The sequence below is a fragment of the Anarhichas minor genome, unplaced genomic scaffold, assembly GCF_050575085.1.
Source record: "Anarhichas minor isolate MPS153535 unplaced genomic scaffold, ASM5057508v1 ptg000026l, whole genome shotgun sequence".
In the NCBI taxonomy this organism is placed as follows: domain Eukaryota; kingdom Metazoa; phylum Chordata; class Actinopteri; order Perciformes; family Anarhichadidae; genus Anarhichas; species Anarhichas minor.
The window spans coordinates 13,577,079-13,597,270 of record NW_027466472.1 but is presented as its reverse complement, the minus strand read 5'-3'; the positions used below and the strand labels follow the sequence as shown (position 1 = coordinate 13,597,270).

Below are 20,192 nucleotides of genomic sequence, written 5' to 3'. Positions count from 1 at the left end.
ACACTGACGCATACAGAGTTGTGCCTGAATCCACACTGAGAAAACACTTTCACACACCGTGTTACAAAGCTGTAATGAAGAGGGATTTTACTGCACACATGGCAAGAGGAACAACCCTGATTGGATACCAGGTCGAGCTTTGATCTGGCCCTGAGGTAGACAGACATTGACATAATCTAAACAATGCTAATCACATCCTTCTAGGACACATCAAATAAAAGGACATCTGCATTATCACAACATAGAAAGATCAAAGAATAAACCCTTTTCAAACAAAAGTGCTCTGTTTCTTTTGGTCCATCAAGGAAATCCATTTATAGTGCATGTTCATGTAGAATAGATACAGTGAATGTGTGTTTTCATGGCACTGAGTGTTGTTGGCTACTTAAGCGGGCATCGGTAAATGCCCACAGACGCCGGGATTTGCTATACACACTGTTTTCATCCAGAAATCTCAGTCCATTGTCACTTTGAAGGGAACAAGTTGATGCAAGTTTTCAAGCGACTGTGATGTAAAAAGTACACACTCGTCTCAGAGGATCAGTCACAATCACAGTATGATTCTTCCAGTTGCAATGTTCAGACAAAGTGGATGTACATGGCAGTCTTATCTTTAATTAAGTAACAATAAACAAACACCCAGAAACAACAACCAGTAGCACAGACCCATGTACTCAAGCACATCAATGCTCTACTTATAAAAGAGGCACAAGGGAGGGATCTTAATCAGAGACTTATAAAACACACACATTAAGATGTTTCTCAAATCATACCAAATGTAAACAGATAGCAAATTACTGCAATACAAAAATACAACATGTTTAAATCTATAAGGCCTGTGTTAGGCTCACATTAGGGAATAACAGACCATGACAATTTGTACATTACAGCTACACAACAACTGACAATAACCTGCTCATAGTGATTCAATGTCAGAATTTTTCTTTTCAGGTCTTGTAAAAAAAAACGACAACTTCTTCTCACGTTCTCTTTAATTTTCTCCTCGGAAATTCAGATTCTGTAATCTTATAAGACATCTATATATAGTTAATAATAAAAACCTACACATAAAAGAGGCTGTTTTTTTTTTTTTTTACTCACTGCTTGTCCATTGAAATAGATTTGTTAGAAAATTTGAACTACTGATGACTGAATAATTTGCAGTAGGTTTGACAGTTAGGAGAGGTAGAGCTCTCTCTCTCTCTCTCTCTCTCTCTCTCTCTCTCTCTCTCCTAAAAATCCAACCAAGATGACACAGACTGTGTGACGAAAACCAGCACATATTTGGTAACAAATAAACAACATATAAATAGCAAAACCTATTACATTGCAACAGAAACTCAAATTGTCAGCAAGCTATCTCGAAAAAGAAAAAATAACACCCACTGCAAGAAAGACAAGGCAATTAAAGAGATAAAGCTTATGAGGTCAAAAGGTGGCAGCCATTCAAGTACATGCAACATAAAAAAACTCCAAAATAAAATCCAACAGCAGAAAATAAAACTTAGAAGTCACAGGAATCTAGGCAAGATAATGTTGCAAATGTCAGCCCATCAAGCCTTCGTGGAATCATTTTCATCTACTGCACAATCAGAGAAGATGACTCGGGTTGCCTGATGGTTCAGCAATCAATCAATCAATCAATCAATCAATCAATCGAAAAGCCCCCGCTACATATACAGGTCAGCAGTCACAGCCATTGTGGCTTTCACTTTAAACCACAGTGGATCCATTAGAGACGCAGTGAATAGCAAAACTGTGTGTGTGAGGAAGAGAGGGAGAGTGTGTGTATGTTTATGTGCACGAGGGCTGAAATAATAAGTCGGCAAGAAATTTTGAGTTGAAGTAATTTCTCGGGGGGGAAATGCTAAATATTCAGGGTTTCCTGCTTCTCAAAATGTGACAATTCGCTGCTCTTCACTGTTTTGTATCATTGTAAACTGAATCGCTTCAGACTGGACAGTCGGTCGGACGACCTAACAGCAGTTATTTCAAGATGTCCCCTTGTCACCAAAATGTGACTACTTTTATGACATTTCTTGTACTAAACGGTTCATCACTTAGTAGTAAAAATTACCTAATTGATAATGAAACTAAAGATTAGTTGGAGCCCTAGTGTGTACACACATTTGTATTCGTGCTTGCGTGTCTCAGTTGTCAGGTAAAAACCTTGTATCTCCCAGAATGACAACTTACCACAATGTATTTTTTTCAGTTTATCCAAAAAGAGTCTGAAATATTATTTTTTTTAAACCTATATAGAGAGACATGTAATCTTTCAGCATGAAAAAACAGCAACACTGGAGTTACGAGGTTTTCACCCAACAGTGACAGTGTGTGTGCGGGGGGGTGGGGGGGGGGGGTCTAAGTCCTGCTCAGACGTAACAGACGTACAGGTAAGTCTTTTCTATCCTCCAGTCCGCTGGCACATCCTCTGGCTTGTGGCCCTTTATGTGCTTCTGCATGGAGGCCAGGCTCGGGCAGAAGTCCTGGCAGACGGTGCACTGGTACGGAGACGCTCCGTTGTGAGTGCGCAGGTGCTTGATCATAGCCGAGTAGTCTCTGGAACGTTGGTGACACAGCTTACACTCGAATGGCTTCTCACCTGAAAAATTCAACAATACAGCATTAACCTTGTCGACCCGGAGCCGGAGGGAATGCCAGGTGAAACGGGACTCACCTCTTATTTCAGTCCACTGTACTTGTTGAGGTATTGTGGGGTGTTTGTGTCTGTTAGTGCTCTAGGATTAGAGCTATATCGGTTTGCTAATTAGTTATTGGCCAGTCAGAGTCATCCACCGCAAGTACGACAGAGGTTTCTCTCTGACCTCAGCAAGGAATCAGGTAGCAGTTAGTACAATCTGCAGCCTGGAGTACAATTTAGACCTGTTGCACATCTTAACGATCTAAATCAGTGGTTCTGTCGTGTTTTGTTTTATATCACGTAATTATATTTAAAAGCGCTCTGTAGGCTTACACTTACTATACTGTAAAATAGCTTTAAAAGCTGCAAACCATCAAGATGATCAAAAATGAGCTGTAAGAATTTACTGTATTTAGTCCCAATTTCGATTGGATTTGAATGCTGTTTTTTACTCTAAAAATAACATATGGAGGCCGTGTTCATCATAATGAAGACAAAATAAGCTACACAAGCAATACTTGCCAGTAAAATAACAAATAAATAACAAATGAATTGTTGGTTTCGGTCCATTTATGGGATTTGTAGACAAAAACAAAATACTTTACCACTCGCCTTATCGTTTTAAATTGGAAGATATTTAATAATCACCCCCATTAGTAGAACTAAAACCCCCCCGAACACCTTGCTAACTTGTATGTTTGAGTGTGTTTTCCTGTCTGGACTCTCACCTGTATGGACACGGTAGTGTGTTTCTAGCTGGTGTTTGAGGCTGAACCTCTTCCCACAGCCGTTGCACTCATAAGGCTTCTCTCCTGTGTGGATGCGTTTATGGCCCCTCAGCGTGCCGTCGTCTCTGAAACAGCTCCCGCAGAATTCACACTCAAACGGGTGATCGCCTGAAAACACAGTTGCGTCACCGCAGTAGCCACCAACACCAGCACGGTGCATTATCGTGAGACGCATTAAAGGCTTTATCCTCGGCACGACATGGTATACGGGTGCATATGTGGCTGCGTAGGTCAAATAGTCACAAAGCCCGTTCTGCACATGCATATCAAGCAGGGAAATGATGTGCTTTCAGACGTTGCTAATGTTATGACACGAGGACACTCCTCTTGGCTGTCTGCTAATAGCTAATAAAAGTCCTCCAGGCATGCACTGCTCGCTTCTCTATACTGTAGTTAATCTATTTCTCTCCGAGGCTGAGGGTTTGACTCATCTTCAATGACCTATGTGCCTCATTATCTCAGTGTCCACAGCAACAGCCAAGTCAGAGGATACATTGCTCTCCTCATTACAGGCCGATTCTCCCCAATCCTCCCCACCCCCCCCACCCCACTGTGGAGCAGATGACATTTACAAAATGTTACTTCCAAGCAGAATGCCATACAAACAAGATACGCTGCCATGGCCAAAACTCCCTTCACTTCTGTCTCTTCACATCAATTATGTATTTCTCCTGTCTAGACATCAAGCCATCCTGACAGCTGGGAGTGTTATTTAAGGTAAAAGAAGAAAGAGGGACATCTTTTCAGTAAATATCTCTCAAGTCTCCTGCGGCACTAAGACTCACCCTCGGTAGAACACACAGACAAGTCATTTCCATTTGCTTTTCCTTCAATATTTATTTGGGTTCCCTCTATCATTTTGGGTGAACCACACTAGAACTGACAGCCGTGAATTGCAGAAGCCCAAAGGCTGTCTAAGAACCCAAAATATAAACAGGATGAAATTGCCCAAAATATGCACCGGCCATAACGGTACAGTTCTGTCATCAGAGAGGTGAGTCATCTCATAGAGAAGGGAAAAGGAGGGTGGGAGAGGATGCGTGCAAATTGTCGGAAAAAAAAAAGCCAGTAACCTAAGGAAATGAACCCATATACAAGAATAAACAGCTGTCTTTGTCTCTTTTTCAAAATATGCATTGCGTTTGCCACCACATGCGTATGTTTTAGTACAGGAGATAACACTATAGGCGGCGATGACGGTGCAAATGATCCGTCTCTTACCCGTGTGCGAGCGCAAGTGTCTTTTGAGGGTCGTGTGGCTGGGGAAGGGGCGCTCGCAGTGGCTACAGATGTAGCTGTGCATGCCTGCATGGACCTCCATGTGCTGCTGCAGGGCCTTCTGGGTCTGGAAGCGCTTTGCACACAGCAGACAGAACACCGCCATGTCAGTCCCTGGAGAACGCACAAGACACAGACGCACAGTTATTTCAGTACCATACACAGACAGGGCCGTAAGTGGGGAAACTGGGTCACTTCAACTTTGTGTGAGTCCTCAGAGGGAAAAGCTTCTTTCAAAGAGCAAGTGCCTCTACCTAAACTAACTCCCCTAAAAGCCCAGAGGCACTTTCAACTGCGAGTCTTTATACGTTCTATTTTAAACCATGAAAGTCATTGTTTTCTTTAAGAATTTCCCACACAATGCACAGCATGCCAATCACACAATCAATGGCTCCTTCCTGGTGTGTTAGATGTGTAATTATTCTCTTCATTCCCCATCAGGAGTCAGCTCCAGCCTGTGAAGTCCTCTGTCTCTGTGCTCAAAGAGCGGCTGATAGTAGCTCCACCCTAAATGATGCCTACTCCATGCGCTCTGTGCAGAATGTTAAGTAGTGATATCAAGCCATTAAAGGCAGGACTGCAGGAAAAAACACAATCCAGTTTAATCCTGCGTGTGACCTGGCATCTCTTTGGGGCTGCTTTCCTGTTGCACAGAGTGTGGAGAGGAATACAGAGAGGGAGTCGCTGGCAGGGTAGCTCAAGTCAAAATGGCTATGTGAAGAAGATCCATTGGCTGTCATACAGTCAACACTTGATCTACGGGCTGCGTACGCCAGCACTCAAATCCTTTCTGGCATTCGCACCGATGCAAATTCATACATGCGGGTAAGACAGAGGGACTGGTTAATCAGCTGCATTGGACATACTGTGCATGTCCTGGAGAGTGAGGCTTTAATGCGAGATTATGAGGTCCTTATTTCTCTGTCTGCTCAGGTTGCAGATCATTTACAATGCTAGCAGGTCCCATTGCTCCTGACTCAGATTCAATCAGACATCTCCAGCGGAGGATCATTAGTAAACAGAGGACTGTGCCAGCACTTCATTGGAATTCAAGTGGGGTTGCTGTGTCGCATTTAAAATGCAGTCTGATGAGGTCCACTAAATCAAATCATTTGTTACTGTTATTGAAGTGCCTTGAGGCAACTGGCAATTAAATTGGAATTAACGCAGGGAAAGGGATACAGCACACTCATACTAAGAGGGAAGAGTGTCAGACACTTGCTTTAGGTTCAATCAAGTTAACAGGCAAGCCTGTTGAAAGCAGAAAGAAAAGGAAACAAATCAAGCAAATTCACATTTTCAAGGAAAAAAATCAGAAACATTCATTGTGTATTGTTTTCTAATCCACGTGTCACCATTTGCTCAAACAAAGCAAGACGCTTTTTCAGACTCCACATGTCACGTATTGGTATAGTTTGGCAGAGAGGCACAAAGCCTCGTCTTTGAAATGACGGGGCTTCTTTTTAAACCTAGTATTTGAAATTTTCACCCCAAAAAAAAAACGGCACTAATAGAACTGATCATTCGTAATCATTAACAGAGAAAAAAGACAGGATGAAAGACATTCCCTGATCCAAACAATCCTGCAGGGAGGCGATCCGGTGGAATGAACTGCACCTGTTCAGAGGCTTTAGCCTGTGGACTTTTGCACAAAGGGCACACAATGAGGTTCAGGCCCTCATTGACCAAGCCCATTAGTCATAGGCTCCTCACGCAACTCCTACAATCCCTGTCTTCATGCTGTCGCCTAATGACCAAAGTTCTTTCTCACCCGCGGATCACAATATTTTAGTTGAAGACAAAAGACCCTCCATTCTCAACGCCTCTGCGAGCCCTTCTCCACTCCTCTTATTCGCTGACCATACAGGAAATCCTTTCACCGTCCAACCAGCTTCCCTTTCTGTCTGAGTCATACCTAACTAATGCCAGTTCACTAGACACTGTGCAACACTGGAGCCTGGATAATGATCCATCCAAAAATGGATAAAGGCATTTAAAAAGGCACAGAATTGCAGTCTCTGCGTGACCTGAGATGCGGATCCGCTTTGACCAGTTTCTCTTGTAATATTTGCTGCAGCCAGCAGGGGGAGTGCTTCCTGCTCCGATGTATCCAGGATACCCTAGCTGCAGTCTGAGCAGAGCCCTCAAACAGCTGAATAACACATTAAACACCTTGTAGCTACGTCAAAGCGACTTTAATCAGACTCTCTACCCTCTCTTCATTAACTAGCATATATTGTAAATGCGTGTTTCAATGCAGCCTGCATACTTTCTTCTGTCGGCTCTGAAGGTTTACCAGTTTTTTCCCCCAGTTTCTTTGTGGAGGTTAAACCGTTACTCCTGACACACGCGCAGACTCTCACAGATGTATAACCTGATCCTTCTGTCACCAATAATACCGAAACTTGAGTGAAGCAATATGACAAACATTCTGTCACAAGAATCTCACTCTTGATCTCAGGTTGTCACACGGTGACAACAGCTCAGCAGTCGCTTTCGGTTTGATTCTGCGCAGGCGACGCTGAAAATAAAAATAACAAAATAATATCTTGAAGTGTAAACAAAAAACCTTTCGGAGGCGAGGAAGTGTTTGTATGCGTTAGCGGTGGCATTTCGCCTCGCTGCGCTCTGTTAACTTTTCAAAGGAGAAGGATTTGCAGTTGTAGAGTTTTCCAGTAAGCTTTGGTAATAAGTGCAGAGGAGCTTCTTTATGAGAGAATAAGCCCTAAAGTTGGCGGTCATTGCCCCCTGCTTTCTCACCCTTAACCGGACAATGGGCTCGGGATTTGGGTTTTTAAAGGCACAGGATGACCCCTGACCTTTGGCCCTCAATGGGGTAAACACCATGTAATCAATGGTATTCCTCAAAGGCTGGAGCGTTAGACTGAGCATTGTGTTTACTGGGAGGGAGCCCTAACAGTGGGAATAATGATTGCTTTCAAGCAAATCTGCTGAGAGGCAGAAAATATAAACATTGACTGTGTGCATTATATGACTGAGCTGCTTGTCTAATGCACAATTAGGTTAGTAATTCAAGACAGTCTGAGGTTGCTATGCTATTTCAGCATATCTCTACTAAGGCCATGTGTATGCTCATGTGACTTAACATGGTCTGCCTTCACACATCTGCCACTTATTCAGTCCAACCCGAGGTGGGAGCCAGCCACGCTCTCACGCTGCCTAAGAAACAAAACCATGTGTCCAGGCAACCAGATAGGATCATGGTCCTTGTTGGGGTGAAGTGTTCAAGCTAATCCCTTCATTCACAAATAAGCGCAGCCTGTTTCTTTTCAAGCGGCAAACAAAGGTTTTCCCACCCTGAGAATCTGGGAGTAAACCCACTGCACATTGAACAAGAGATTGTATTCAGTGACGACCGCAGATCTGTATAATTTCTGCTGCGTACATCCAAACTTCAGCGTCCCGAGCCCACCGATTAATGATTGATTTGTGAATAATCTGTCTTTTACATTTGCTGGAATACATAGGAACAAAACATTTAATTTGACCTGCGTTATTTAAAGAGATGCTTGCGCAGAATTTGACCTATTAAGGGTATTTGTTTCAGTTAAGTTGTGAATGACAGCCAAGTCAAAGCAAAACAAATCTCCGGCTGCCTGCAAGAGGGCAGGGAATTTCACACAGATTTCACAATTTACAATATTACATCACGGGCTGATCATGTCCTCTAGCTGGAGTATGCAATGTGAAGACACTATTAACTATGTCCCAAGGCCCTGCTCAGTGCATACACAGTGAGCTCACTTTCTCACTGATATCACCCCAGTAGAACATACACAGTTATGCAGGCTACATTATCTGCTATAGACCTCACATGACCTCGCTACTGTATGCGTTCATGCAGACGGCTCCCTGTGCAGTTGCAGGCAGCGCATACACAAACACTACAGTACCTTAAACAACCCCGGGCGCTCATCAGCAGACTGCTAATCTACCCGAGTGAGGAACAACCGACTTAATAATTAATGCAACAAGAGATACGTTCCTCGTGTTTAACCACCATTCCGTGGATCGGTTCATTGAGGTCACACGCGGGTTTCATTCGCCTCGATTCCTCGAATGTTTACAATATTTTCTCCATCTACTATATTTCGCTCGATGCCAAAGGACAGGTTGTGTATCATGACAGCGAGGGCAAATAAATACTGGGGGCGCAATGGTCAAACAGAGCACAGTTCAAATCAGTTTAAGGCTTGTATGAATTACAGCTGGGTATTAACAGGAGGGTGCAGTACGATGACGGACACACAACCAGGGGAGCTAAAAGGTCTACATTATAGAGCCGGGGCTGTATCTGAATGAGCTACAGGAGCGTTTAATTAGGGCTCGGACAGAAGGTAATATTATTCACTTGATGAGGCAGCTTGTTATGTCTGGAAACAGTGCAGCTGCTGTGAGTACACAAAGGCAGCACTCTTATGGCCTTTGCCTTGAAGGCAAAGTGGCAAAATGGTCAGCCAGCAGGCTTGAAGCACACTGTATACAGTCAATTTCTGTGCGTGCTGTAGATAAGCTAGTCTTGGGTTTTCCAAAATTGAGAACTGGGTGCCCCAGAGCCTTTGACTTGCTCTGATGAAACAAACCCCTTTGTTGTGAGAGCAATTCGGAGACAGATCCATTCTTTTATTTTGGGCACCGACAAGTAGGTCAGAGGAGACGATGACAGTGCTGTGGTGAGGAGTAAATAGCAGCACATGATGTTGTTTTCCTCTCAGTCCTGGCATCCAACACCAGCAGCAATCCTCCTGCCCTCAGGAAGTCCTCACATGCCCCCTACCCCCTTCCCTTCCCGCAGTCCACTCCGCCCCCAAATCCTCCACCCCCTCTTTGATCTCTAACTTCAGCAACCCACGGCTATTCACCTCTGACATATCAAAACAGCGAAAAGAGACTTTCACTGTCGCCAGCCAGTGCTGCCAAACTGCTTCAGAGTAAGATCTGCCAAAAGCGGCGTTATCTCCCTTCCAGAGGAGGTGGACAGCAGTGTTGCAGCTGCTGAGGTCCGACAAGTGTTAATCAGCTAAGAGGAAACTCATGCGGCTCACTGGTTATGCCACACGGCAAATTAAAGCCGAGGCAGCACAATTGCCAATGAGCGATCCTGGGCCATATCCTTAACACAGCTGATTTAATTACCTGTAACATGTTGGTGTAGGCCGTGAGAGCAACAATGAGATATGAAGGGTCATGCGTCACAGTCGAGCGAGCTGAGATCGTGTCAAAAAACGAGGGAGTAATGCCCCCCCGTACCCTGCTGTGGATGCACTGCCAAGCTGAAACCGTGCTCTGGATGTTTACAACTTGGGGAGGTGAGGGTAGAATCTTCTGGGCATCGTTAACACCCCTCCATGTCCACAGCCATTAAGTATTCATACTGTGTGTGCCACCTGGAGTTACAGTTACATGCCAATGCTCCTGCGAGGGTTATCGCCTTTCTCTGACAGTAGCAGAAAAGGTGTGGATTCAGACACTGTCAGGCATATGTATCGTCTGACAAGAATGCGACTTATTTTTCACAGTCAAACAAGTGTTGCTTTGTCTTTCTCACTTTAAGCTAATGGGATATTATTCCAGAGTAAAGTCCCGCTTCACTTCGAGGCTTACTTGTTAAGGCTTTATCGTATCAATGAAAATAAACTTGTAATAAATAAACCAGTTATCAATGCTTTGGGAACTGGCCAGGTCGTGGCTTCATATTTGACTGATCGTGTTGTTTAGTATTTATCATCACTGTGTGGAAAACAATGGGTCATAGGTTGTTTTTTTTGTCCTCCCTAAAGGGTTGCAACTCACCATTATTTTCATTATCAATGAATCTTTTGGTCATTTAGCTGTTGGACAATAGTTCAAAGTATCCATCAAAATGTCCCAGAGTCAGAGGGGACGTTTTCAAATTGCTTCTTCTGTCAAACCAACAAGCCAAAAATATCAAAGATATTAATTTTACTCTCAAATATTGACTTTAGAGAGGCTGAAACAGAAACATGTTTGGCTACTTTGCTTGAAAAGAATCCTTTACGGTTAATACGGTTAATCAGTTATCAAGATCATTTTCTGTCAATCGACTAAAATAAACCAACAAGCTTTAATAATTAATATATATTGTAAAATGTTTTATCTACTCAGATTTTTTTTTTAAGCTTTTGTTCAGAAAGTTTTAAGGGTCAAACTATTCAAGGGAAGTTTCCTCCCTTATCAATCAAAGAGCTATAAATACTGAGAAAGCCATGTTGGCAGAGAATAAAAAACAACCAAAGAATGCTAAAATGTAAGCAACCGAACCTGGCAAAATGGCTTCACATCTTTTTTATTGTCCATAACTGATACACTGATGTAAATGGTGTCATGTTAGCGTGTGTGGTGAGATTTAGCAGTTTTATCATTATGTTTTATGTATCTTAGGTTAAAATCGGTGTTTTATGTTTGACCCGGGCAGGCCCTTTCAGATAACACATTTGAAGTTGATAGCGAAAATATTAATAGTAATAAAGTGGCACTAGAAGTAATAATAACAATCTTGATGATAGTAATACTAATTTACTGATTAAAAGAACGTCTGCTCTTGACTTCAGGTTATAGAATTAATTGTTCTTGTTTCATATATTGCCTTATCTAATTGTTTCCCTTTTCCTCTCCCTAGAAAGCCATAAGTTGCAGCTTGCTTGCTACTAATAACACAGAAGTCTATTAATGTGGGTTTTAAGAATTGATTTAAAAGATGAAAACGACTTCAGCTCCTCAGGCAGTTTGTTCCAAACTGCAAAGATCCAAGATCGGAAATCACAAGTCACCTTCCAGGTTCGTGCAGCCGCTCGGCCAACAAAAACACAACTATTAAGAAACTATATTCATCTGTTAATGCCAGTCATTCGCTGGACGATACAAGGTTGTAATACAAACATTTTCTTTATTAATATTGTTGATAAACAGAAGGTGTTTATCTTGTTGTCGAGTGTGAGTGTAAGGTCATTAATTCCACCGCGAGAGGTGAGGATAGTATGCCTGTGAAACTGTAATACTGGCACTGTGATGATGGCGCTGTTAAAGCCACGGCTGTAGCAAAGTGGCATGCAGTGGGTTTGGATGCCAAGAGATATTAGTGGGTGATATGTGAGAGGGGCCTCCCACCTCCATGTTGATAAATTATGGAGCATCATGACAGGAACAGTTTAACCCAGCTAGCATGACAAGCAAGTTTAGACCCACGAGTGCAATTCCCGTAGTCACGGCTTGCTCGACAGGTCAATGCATGCTGTCCAGGTTTGATGTAATGTGTGTGTGTGTGTAAATTACCTGTGTGTGTTTGCTTGTGGGCTTCCAGAGCATCCTCTGAGGAGAATGTCGCTCCACACTGATCACACACCAGCGCCTCTGCGGGAGCTGTAGAAAGAATCAAATTCATAACAAGGTCTCTTGATCAGACAGTAAACACAAACGCGTGTGTTTGTGATTGTAGGGTCAGTCAGTTCATTTAGCATTTAAAGGGAACTGTGGGGAAAAGGGACAAGATGGGAACAAAGGCGCCCCATTTCAAAAGTCACCAAAGAGCCCCCCCGCTTGTCACACACTTTGTGCTTTTCAGGTGTGAACATAAGGAAGCAAATGCGCGGAGTACAATGGAGTAGAGGAAAGCGCCATAAAAACACAACTCAGGACAAACAAAAGCACCAAACGGTGCAACGGCCCTTCTTCTTGACAAAAAAAAGAGCCAAGCTGGAGAGTTTTATTTACCGTGCCCTGTTATCAGACTCTGAACAGTGAGCAGACTGTCTGCCTGAGAGGCCACAGAAGGACTGGGTGTTCTCTCTACAGCAGACGCTTCCCGCCTGCGGCACATCCCTTTATCAAAAAAAAACCCACTTCAGAGTCAACACCCCAAATCCCATCGCATGCACTGTAACTACAGTTCCCAGTTCACCTTTGGAATGCCCTTGTCTCTTCTGATGAAGACATGAAAGAGACAAGTATGCATACTGCTCGGAGAAATGTTCAATCCTCGTTCTGCACTCACCTCACACCTGCACAGACAGACACATAGGACAGATATGCACACACACACACACACACACACACACATTCTCGCTCTCTCTCTCACACACACACACGCGGGCGCACACAGCTGTTTGGATGTGGGTTGGCTCTCACAGAGATGTAAATCGGTTGCAGATCCATACTGGCCCAGGGCTCATTCACTGATCTATTTTCTGCTCAGCTGGCTTTAAATGAAGTTAAAATGACTCATTAAAACACCCACAAGCTTCGGGAACTCTGAGCGCTACAGCCTAAATGTGGTCCTCTTTCAACTGTTACGATGCCTCGATACACAGACACTGTGCCACTGTTCCCAGTGCTGCTCACAAATAACGAAAAAAAAAAAAAGCCCCAATCTGTTCATTTCTAAAAACAACAATTTTTTGAAAACAAACTGGTTACTGTTTTGGAACCGGTGCGTTTTGTTACACTGTGCAAAAATAAAACTTGGTGGGAAAGTAGTCTCCCCACCAAGTGGAATAGGAGTAATACCAGAACAGTGTTGTAGATGCTGATGTTGTGTGACGCTGTCCAGTGTGGTGTGTTGTGTTGTGCGAGATTGTGTGATAAGGGAAGAAGAGAACATAGTGCATTGTCTTGTGCAGTCAAAGGCACGGAGTGTGCTCTCATCCATAAACCATCAAACTGTCTCCAGACGCAGCTGCAATCGTCCTCCATCAAAACACTTTGTCTGGCATACCAAAATAAGAGCCAGCATCGAGCTGAATACCAAATCAGCCCATTAGAGCAGCGGAGCACTCGCTCCTTAGCAACCAGCGGGATCTAAGGCTGCTATACCGAAATACACGGTGACAAAGAAATGAGATCCACGTCTCTCTCTTTCTTTCTTTTTTTTTTTTTTGTAGTATTACGGGTTGACACATCGGGATGCGGAGAGTTTATACAAAAATTCAAATTAGGTTAAAGGTGCTGCTGTTGCGGATGTCACTGTGAATTGAAAATCAAAGCGTGTTGTCGTAGATCTGCTGGTATTGCAAGACAATATGTGTGTTTGGGGTTACGCAGAGGGTATAAAAGGACAACTCAGGTGAAGTTTAAAGAAGCAGATTCCCTCTCATCTGTCAGCAGCATGTCACGTTGGAGAGGACAGGGACCTCGCCTTGTCTATACACATATTCCGACTGAGGTTTCTGTTTCTGTTTTAGTTTCATTTTTAGTCCCTGATCCCCCCCCTCCTCACCCATCCCCTCCCCCCCCCCCCCCCCCCCGCCCCTCCTCACCCATCCCCCCGCCCCCCCCCCCCGCTCCTCTTTCTCTATTTTGGATAAAGTAGCTGGGAGAGCAGTCAGGTCTGATTAAGTCTGCATTTGGGTACAGTGTGTTCCTGGACACACATCTGCGAGCGAGCCATCACACACGCTTCGGAACACTGGCAGAACACCCAGGCCTGCCGGCAGCTGATGATGTCATCACTCAGAAGGGGCAGAGCTGGTGAGCTGCCAGAGTCTCCCAAAAAAAAAAAAAAAAAAGAAACCACAGAAACGATTCAAACGGAGGGAGAGACTAGAGAGCGACGCAGAGGAGAGGGAGGGAGAGGTACGTGGACCTAAGCATGGAAAAGAAAGCATGATCCAAGTATTCGGAGCAGCACTAACTGGTAGGAGGAGGGGGGGGGGGTGTAGTATGAACAGGTGCATTTGAAAGGCCGCACTATCGAGAGGCTTCATGAGCACTGAATACTCTGAGATGAGAGTGTAAGAGTTACTAAGTACCTGTGTGAGACAGCATGTGCATCCTTAGCCGCATGCTGTCCTGGAAGTGTTTGCCACAGTATTCACAGCCGTGGCCTTTCTCCTCGTTATGCAGCCTCCTGTGGAAAGACAAACACAAATGCGAGCGTGTTAACAGGGACGAGAACAGAGCGAGTGCGCACTTGTGATAATAAAAGTATCTCGGTTCTGTGTCCTTTTTTTTTTCTTTCCGTAAGGTCTCCCTAACCCAGAAGCATCATTGTCCTCGTAACAAGAGGAGCATGTTTTAATTCCGTCAAGAATCCATCGCTGAATGCAACATCATTAGTGTAAGAGGCCCTTGGAGTTGTGAATCACAACGCATGAATGCTAAAAGAACACAGACAATAGGATATCTGGCTAATTTCAGAGTGCAGACATACGCGTGCCTCCACCCGCCAGCACTGCAAGACACTGGGCATGCACACAAGAACACACCACACATTAAGTACATGCACTCAAACTCACACCCGAGCATAACATGCACACACACACACATACACTTCTCCTGTAACGGCAATGAAAAGGAGAAAAAGACGATGATTCGCTGAAGCTCTGCCGGCAGCAAAACCTATCATATCATATCACACACATCCAAGCATGCAAGGCATCTGTACTGTTATCCTTATATCACCCTGCTAACAGCCTAAAAAGACTCCACGATTAAATACACTCTGTGGTCAAAACGAATGAGTCTCGAGATATAACTCAGCATGCTTGAAATCAACATGAACATGTTATGGGAAAAGCATATTTTTGGAGCTACGTGCTCCAGGAGCACTAACAGGTTTTTTGGCGTTTTACTGTCATTTTAAAGATCGCACAAAAGGATGATAATTTGAGCATTCATGTGATTTATTTTTATTTTGGGTATGCTGATGGCCCAGCAGTCTGAGGTGTCAACCGTCTAACCGCGATGTATATATTTCCTGTTTTCTCTCCGCAGTTAATGATTTAAAGAAGAGAAATGCGGAGCGTCCTGGTAGTGTAGCGGTTCAACAGGCTGACCATGTAACCACACGGTCTCAGTTCGGGTCCGGCTCGACAGGTTTATTGCATTTCATCTCCCATCTCTCTCGTCTTATTTCCTGTCTCCACTCCACTATAATAAAAACATAAAATACCCCAAGAAAATATATATATATATAAATAAAATAGTGGTATTATTTCAACCCCTAAAAATGAAGCTAATTATTTTCAAAATTCTGTGAATTCAGGCTGTGTTCACACATGCTAAATATTCCTATAACCCTAAAAAATTAACTGAAAAACTAGTTTTAATTTTGTTCGGAAGGCATCGCCTTTTTTTTTTTTTAAATTTCATTATTTTCTGTTCCTTTATTCTACAAGGACTAATTAAGCAAACATTCAAAACCAAATCTGTCAATTATCTGTACTTGTTCCCACGAACACTATCCACGGAGAACCTTCTTCAACAACACAACTACAAAATGTCAATCTGCAGACCAGGTGTGTATGCTCAGTGACCTGGTTACAGACCTACAAAAACTTCATTACATCCTTAAGCAGTGCCACCAATGTAACTCCTTCTACCTGCGGACATCTGGCTGTCTCCATGAGTAAGCAACGCGCATCACTAAATATCCCACAGGATGCTCTGTTTCACCGGGCGCTTTCAACACAACTCTGGAGCGGCACGAGGCTGAAATGTCAGCCACGGGGCGCGGACAGGGAAGGGCTGTGATCCTAATCATGAGCTAACTGCGAAATTACGACTTTCGGCTCACAGATTTCCTTGTTTCTAATGATTAGTGATGAGTCACAACACTGCCAAGCACGCACAATTATAAACATCTGCAATCAAGTTAATGAGAGTTGTCACTGAGATAGTGGGTAACTTTTTAGCGTACAATGACAAAATCTGAACTGACAAGCTCGGGAATAAAGGAGGAATGAACAAAAAAAAAAAAACAACAGAGCAGGTCGTGAAGCAGAAGTTATCCATCATCGAGCTGAAGCGTCCAGTCTGGTCCCTGCTGAGAGGCTCCTCTCTACTGATGCAAAGGAATGCATATCAAATAGCCTGGGAGGCAGCCTGTTGTGCGGGGCACGCTTCTGCACAAATAATCAAACAGAATCTAGAGAATAAAGCTCTGTAAATAACAGCGTTATGCGACACCAAGGCTTCCTTATATCAAATCCCCGACAAAGAGCCGATTCAAAACTTGCCGAGATGTCTCACTGTTAAGACATGAGAGCAGGTGTCCCTGAGAATAAATTAACATATTTGCTGTTGCCCCTTCCAGCTTTTAACTCTCATAGTATTTTCACATGCTGGGGAGGTGGGGGGGGGAGAAATCCTGCAGACCAAGAAGCAGTTCAATTCAAGGGACACGTGTCCAATGCTTTCCCCAACAGCATAATCAGCTCACATTCATCATGCCGCACAAGCACACATGCACCTGCACGTTCCTTTAAAACCTTTATTACACTCGACAGACGTTTGTCTGTAAAGACGCTGAGCAGCGAGTGAAGAAGTGTCATGAAAAATGGCACCGAGACTAAAGCTAAGCCCTCTTTCTTTTGGATTTAACAAGTGACTATTAGATTTTGGACTCAAATTTTCATGTTCTTTCATTTTCCATTACTCGAGATGCGAAAATGGATTTAAAATATAGTGTAGCAAAAAATGTGTGTAAAAAAAAAAAAAGTGGTGTTGATGGATGTTTTGTGCAGGTTACCTGTGCTGCTCCATGGCCTGCCTGCTGTGCAGCTGAAGCCCACACTCGCCACAACACTGCTGGCCTTGAGCCTGGCCCTCGTGCCTCATCCCTGCTGCAAACTGGCCCAGCCTGCTGAGGAGCTCCCTGTGCAGCAAGCCTTGGTGCAGGAGGCCGCTGTAGGCCCTCGGGTCCAGCGGCACGCCCAGGGACGGGGCCACTGAAAGAGACACTGGCAGCATCCCCTCCCCTGTGTGGTTGGAGGGCACAGAGTATATGGAGGCCAGATGTTTCTCTGAGATCCCGGGGAAACAGTCGAGGGAGTTCCCCACCACTTGTCCTCCGTCTTCTGGGCCTATGTGCAGCTCCCGAGCGCTGGTGATCACGCTGCCTCTCAGGGGCGTCCCCGGGCCCTCATCTCTGGGCTGGTCTGACATGCAGCTTCCCTCTCCAGTGCTGGAGGACCTGCCCTCGCAGCCGTTGGCATCATCCACCTGCATGGTCTCTGATTTTATACTTCTGCCAGGATCCAGGATTGAGGCTTGGGATAACTCTGAACTGCCACGCTGAGGCTGCAGGGAGCTCTCCATGTCTACCTCCGTGTCCAACTTGGGGCTCAGTTCAGGAGCCGTCTTGGGCTCTGAGCCAGGAGAGCTCCCCTCCGTCATGTGGTAGAGCGCCAGGTGGTGTAGAGCGGTGGGACTGATGCGGTTGGGTCCATCCTGTATGGAATGCTTCTTGGACATCAACATGTGCCTCCAGTGCCTGGCCCTGCTGTGGTCACTGTGGTCTCCGGAGGTGGGAGTCTTCACCGCCACCTCCTCGCTCTCTTCCGCCTGGATGGTCTCCAGCACCTTCAGGCACTGCTCCTCCAGGTACTCGATCTCCAGGATCTCAGCGGCGTACAACAGGTCATCCAGGTCCTCGGCTGTGGCCTGGAGCGAGGCGGTGTAGGCGTACTCCAGGATCTGCTGGAAGGTCTTGGGGGACAGGAAGTCCAGGGCGTAGCGTAAGCTGCTGCGGTGGAACAAGATCTCGAACATTTTGCTGGTGCAGGCCAGGACGGTGCGGTGCGCCGGGAACTCCTGGCCGTCCACCGTGATGATGACATCACACAAGGTGCCGGTCAGACGCAACTGATTGGCACGCTGCAGAAGCGTGCTGGGGTGAGTGGGATTGTGGAGCTGGAGCACACCCATATTTGTCAGACCCGTATCCACTCGGACCTTTGCTGAGCCCACGCATGAGGTGTGGCTGTCCTGCCTTCTTCACTTGCCTTCAGCTATAGTTGTAGGTCTGTGGTTCGGGTGGAGGGGAAGGGCAGAGGATCGTTAGTGGCTGTCTCACTTTCAATGTGATGCAAAAGACTGTTATTTAAACTCCAGTGTACACTTTCATCCATCATCTATCAATATCAATTTTTGTTTTGAATAAATATTTATCAAAAAAAATACCAAATTAAAGACATATTATTTGAAATTCAAACCACCACTTGATCTCTTCGGGGGTTTTATTCCATGCGCCCTACATGTTTATGTATTTTAATTAAGAACCAAAAGCAGACAACAGGTCGATACGCACAAAGCAACAGTTTCCATTGCAGGTGATTAGTCTGAGGTCTCGTTGAGAGCGGTCACGTCGCTGTAATAACGTCTGCATACTGAGAGGTGACGGTTCAATTTGTCAACCTCCTCACACACGCGCGCACACACGCGCGCCCGTGTCCTCAACAGGTAGACCCGCTATTAACAAACGCCTTGAAGGGGCTGATTAGTTCATTTAGGCTGCGCACGTTCATGATTAGATACAAAGCAATTACGCCGCTCTGTTAAAAAACCCTAAATAAGTTATAAAACTATCAAATTGATGAACGCATGGTAATGAAGCTCAATCCTCACACAAGCACGTGTATGTTCACCGCATTTGAAGACCTAAATGACTGTCTGAGCGGGTTAAGACTCTGTATGATGATTGTTGTCGGACCACTGAGCAGCACTTCGAGCGATGCTGACAGGCTGCATCCTCAACTAACCGCAACATCAGAGCGCATCAGGTGCACACGCACAAATCCACCTTTATTATTCAAACACATTGCGACAAATGAACCCTCTTCCACGCGCGTATTTACTGTCAGCGCGGTGTTTGAGGGAACGCGAAAATAAAAGACCCTGGTTCGTCCAAAACAGTCCAATTTGATGTGTCGAGCAGTCTGCGATACTGCTGCGCTGAAATCAAGTTTGTAAAAACGCTAAAATCGGGCTGCAGTCAAACTTGGAGTCAATTCTACACATGTCTGCTGTAAAGCGAGATTGCAACCACCCGCTCCAAAACTGACATTATTTCAAATATTCATTCTTAAAATAAGTCAGAGATTGGAAAGTAGTTCATCGGAGCGGAGTCGTCTAAAAATGATCAGCATACAAAATAAAAGTGTCGGCTGTCCCAGTTGTCCTTACCTCTGTCTCCTAACGTCCTCCGCTGATTACCCAGGCAACATCATGGTTACACATTTCACAGTACCCGCTCCAAACTCAGTCCTGCTCCAAGTAAGCAAATCATCACCCAGCCACGACGGTGAAACCAGCGGGGGGAAATCTACACTTCCGAGTACAGCCTTCAAAATAAAACTTGTCTGGAGACCCACGTGTTGAAATGTTTCACGATGACATGCAGTGTTTTTGTTGAGAACAGCAAGAAAGGACCGTGAAATCAAACTGATGAGATGCCCAGCTGATACATAAATATGTTGCAACCAAACGGGAGAATTTAGTTTCGAATTTTTAAAAGAATTCGGTTTGTGGGAATTTGATAGTCAGATTAAGACTATCAAAATAAAGTGAAGGTGTAGAGTCAAATGGTGTTAATCCACAATAGTATTGTGAAAGCATGATGTTATGTACAGTAGCTGTAATTGCTTCTAGTGTTGGAAAAAAGAAAATAAGGGTTGTGTCCTTAATCCTGGTAGAATAACACCAGAAGTGTTCTGGCAAAGAAAAAT

At 44.5% G+C, this 20,192-nt stretch overlaps 1 protein-coding gene across 1 annotated transcript; it reads right to left on the bottom strand.

Annotated features, from left to right (window-relative positions):
• Positions 1–2,375: 2,375 nt before the first annotated feature.
• Positions 2,376–18,396, bottom strand: zbtb16b (zinc finger and BTB domain containing 16b). The gene is made up of 6 exons (XM_076100485.1): positions 17,216–18,396; positions 14,496–14,593; positions 12,025–12,111; positions 4,654–4,824; positions 3,373–3,540; positions 2,376–2,605 (listed from the first exon to the last, which is right to left on the bottom strand). The coding sequence occupies exons 1-6, from the start codon at positions 18,391–18,393 to the stop codon at positions 2,376–2,378; spliced, it is 1,932 nt and encodes a 643-aa protein (XP_075956600.1). The 5' UTR covers positions 18,394–18,396.
• Positions 18,397–20,192: the final 1,796 nt, after the last annotated feature.

What these genes read in the sequence shown, in the direction of transcription:
- zbtb16b (XM_076100485.1), bottom strand. Translation starts at nt 18,393, where the DNA reads ATGGGTGTGCTCCAGCTCCACAATCCCACTCACCCCAGCACGCTTCTG. An exon ending in GCACATGCTGTCTCACACAG is followed by an intron (nt 12,112 to 14,495) that starts GTACTTAGTAAC and finishes TTCTTTCTACAG; the next exon opens with CTCCCGCAGAGGCGCTGGTG. An exon ending in ACACTTGCGCTCGCACACGG is followed by an intron (nt 3,541 to 4,653) that starts GTAAGAGACGGA and finishes CTGTGTTTTCAG; the next exon opens with GCGATCACCCGTTTGAGTGT.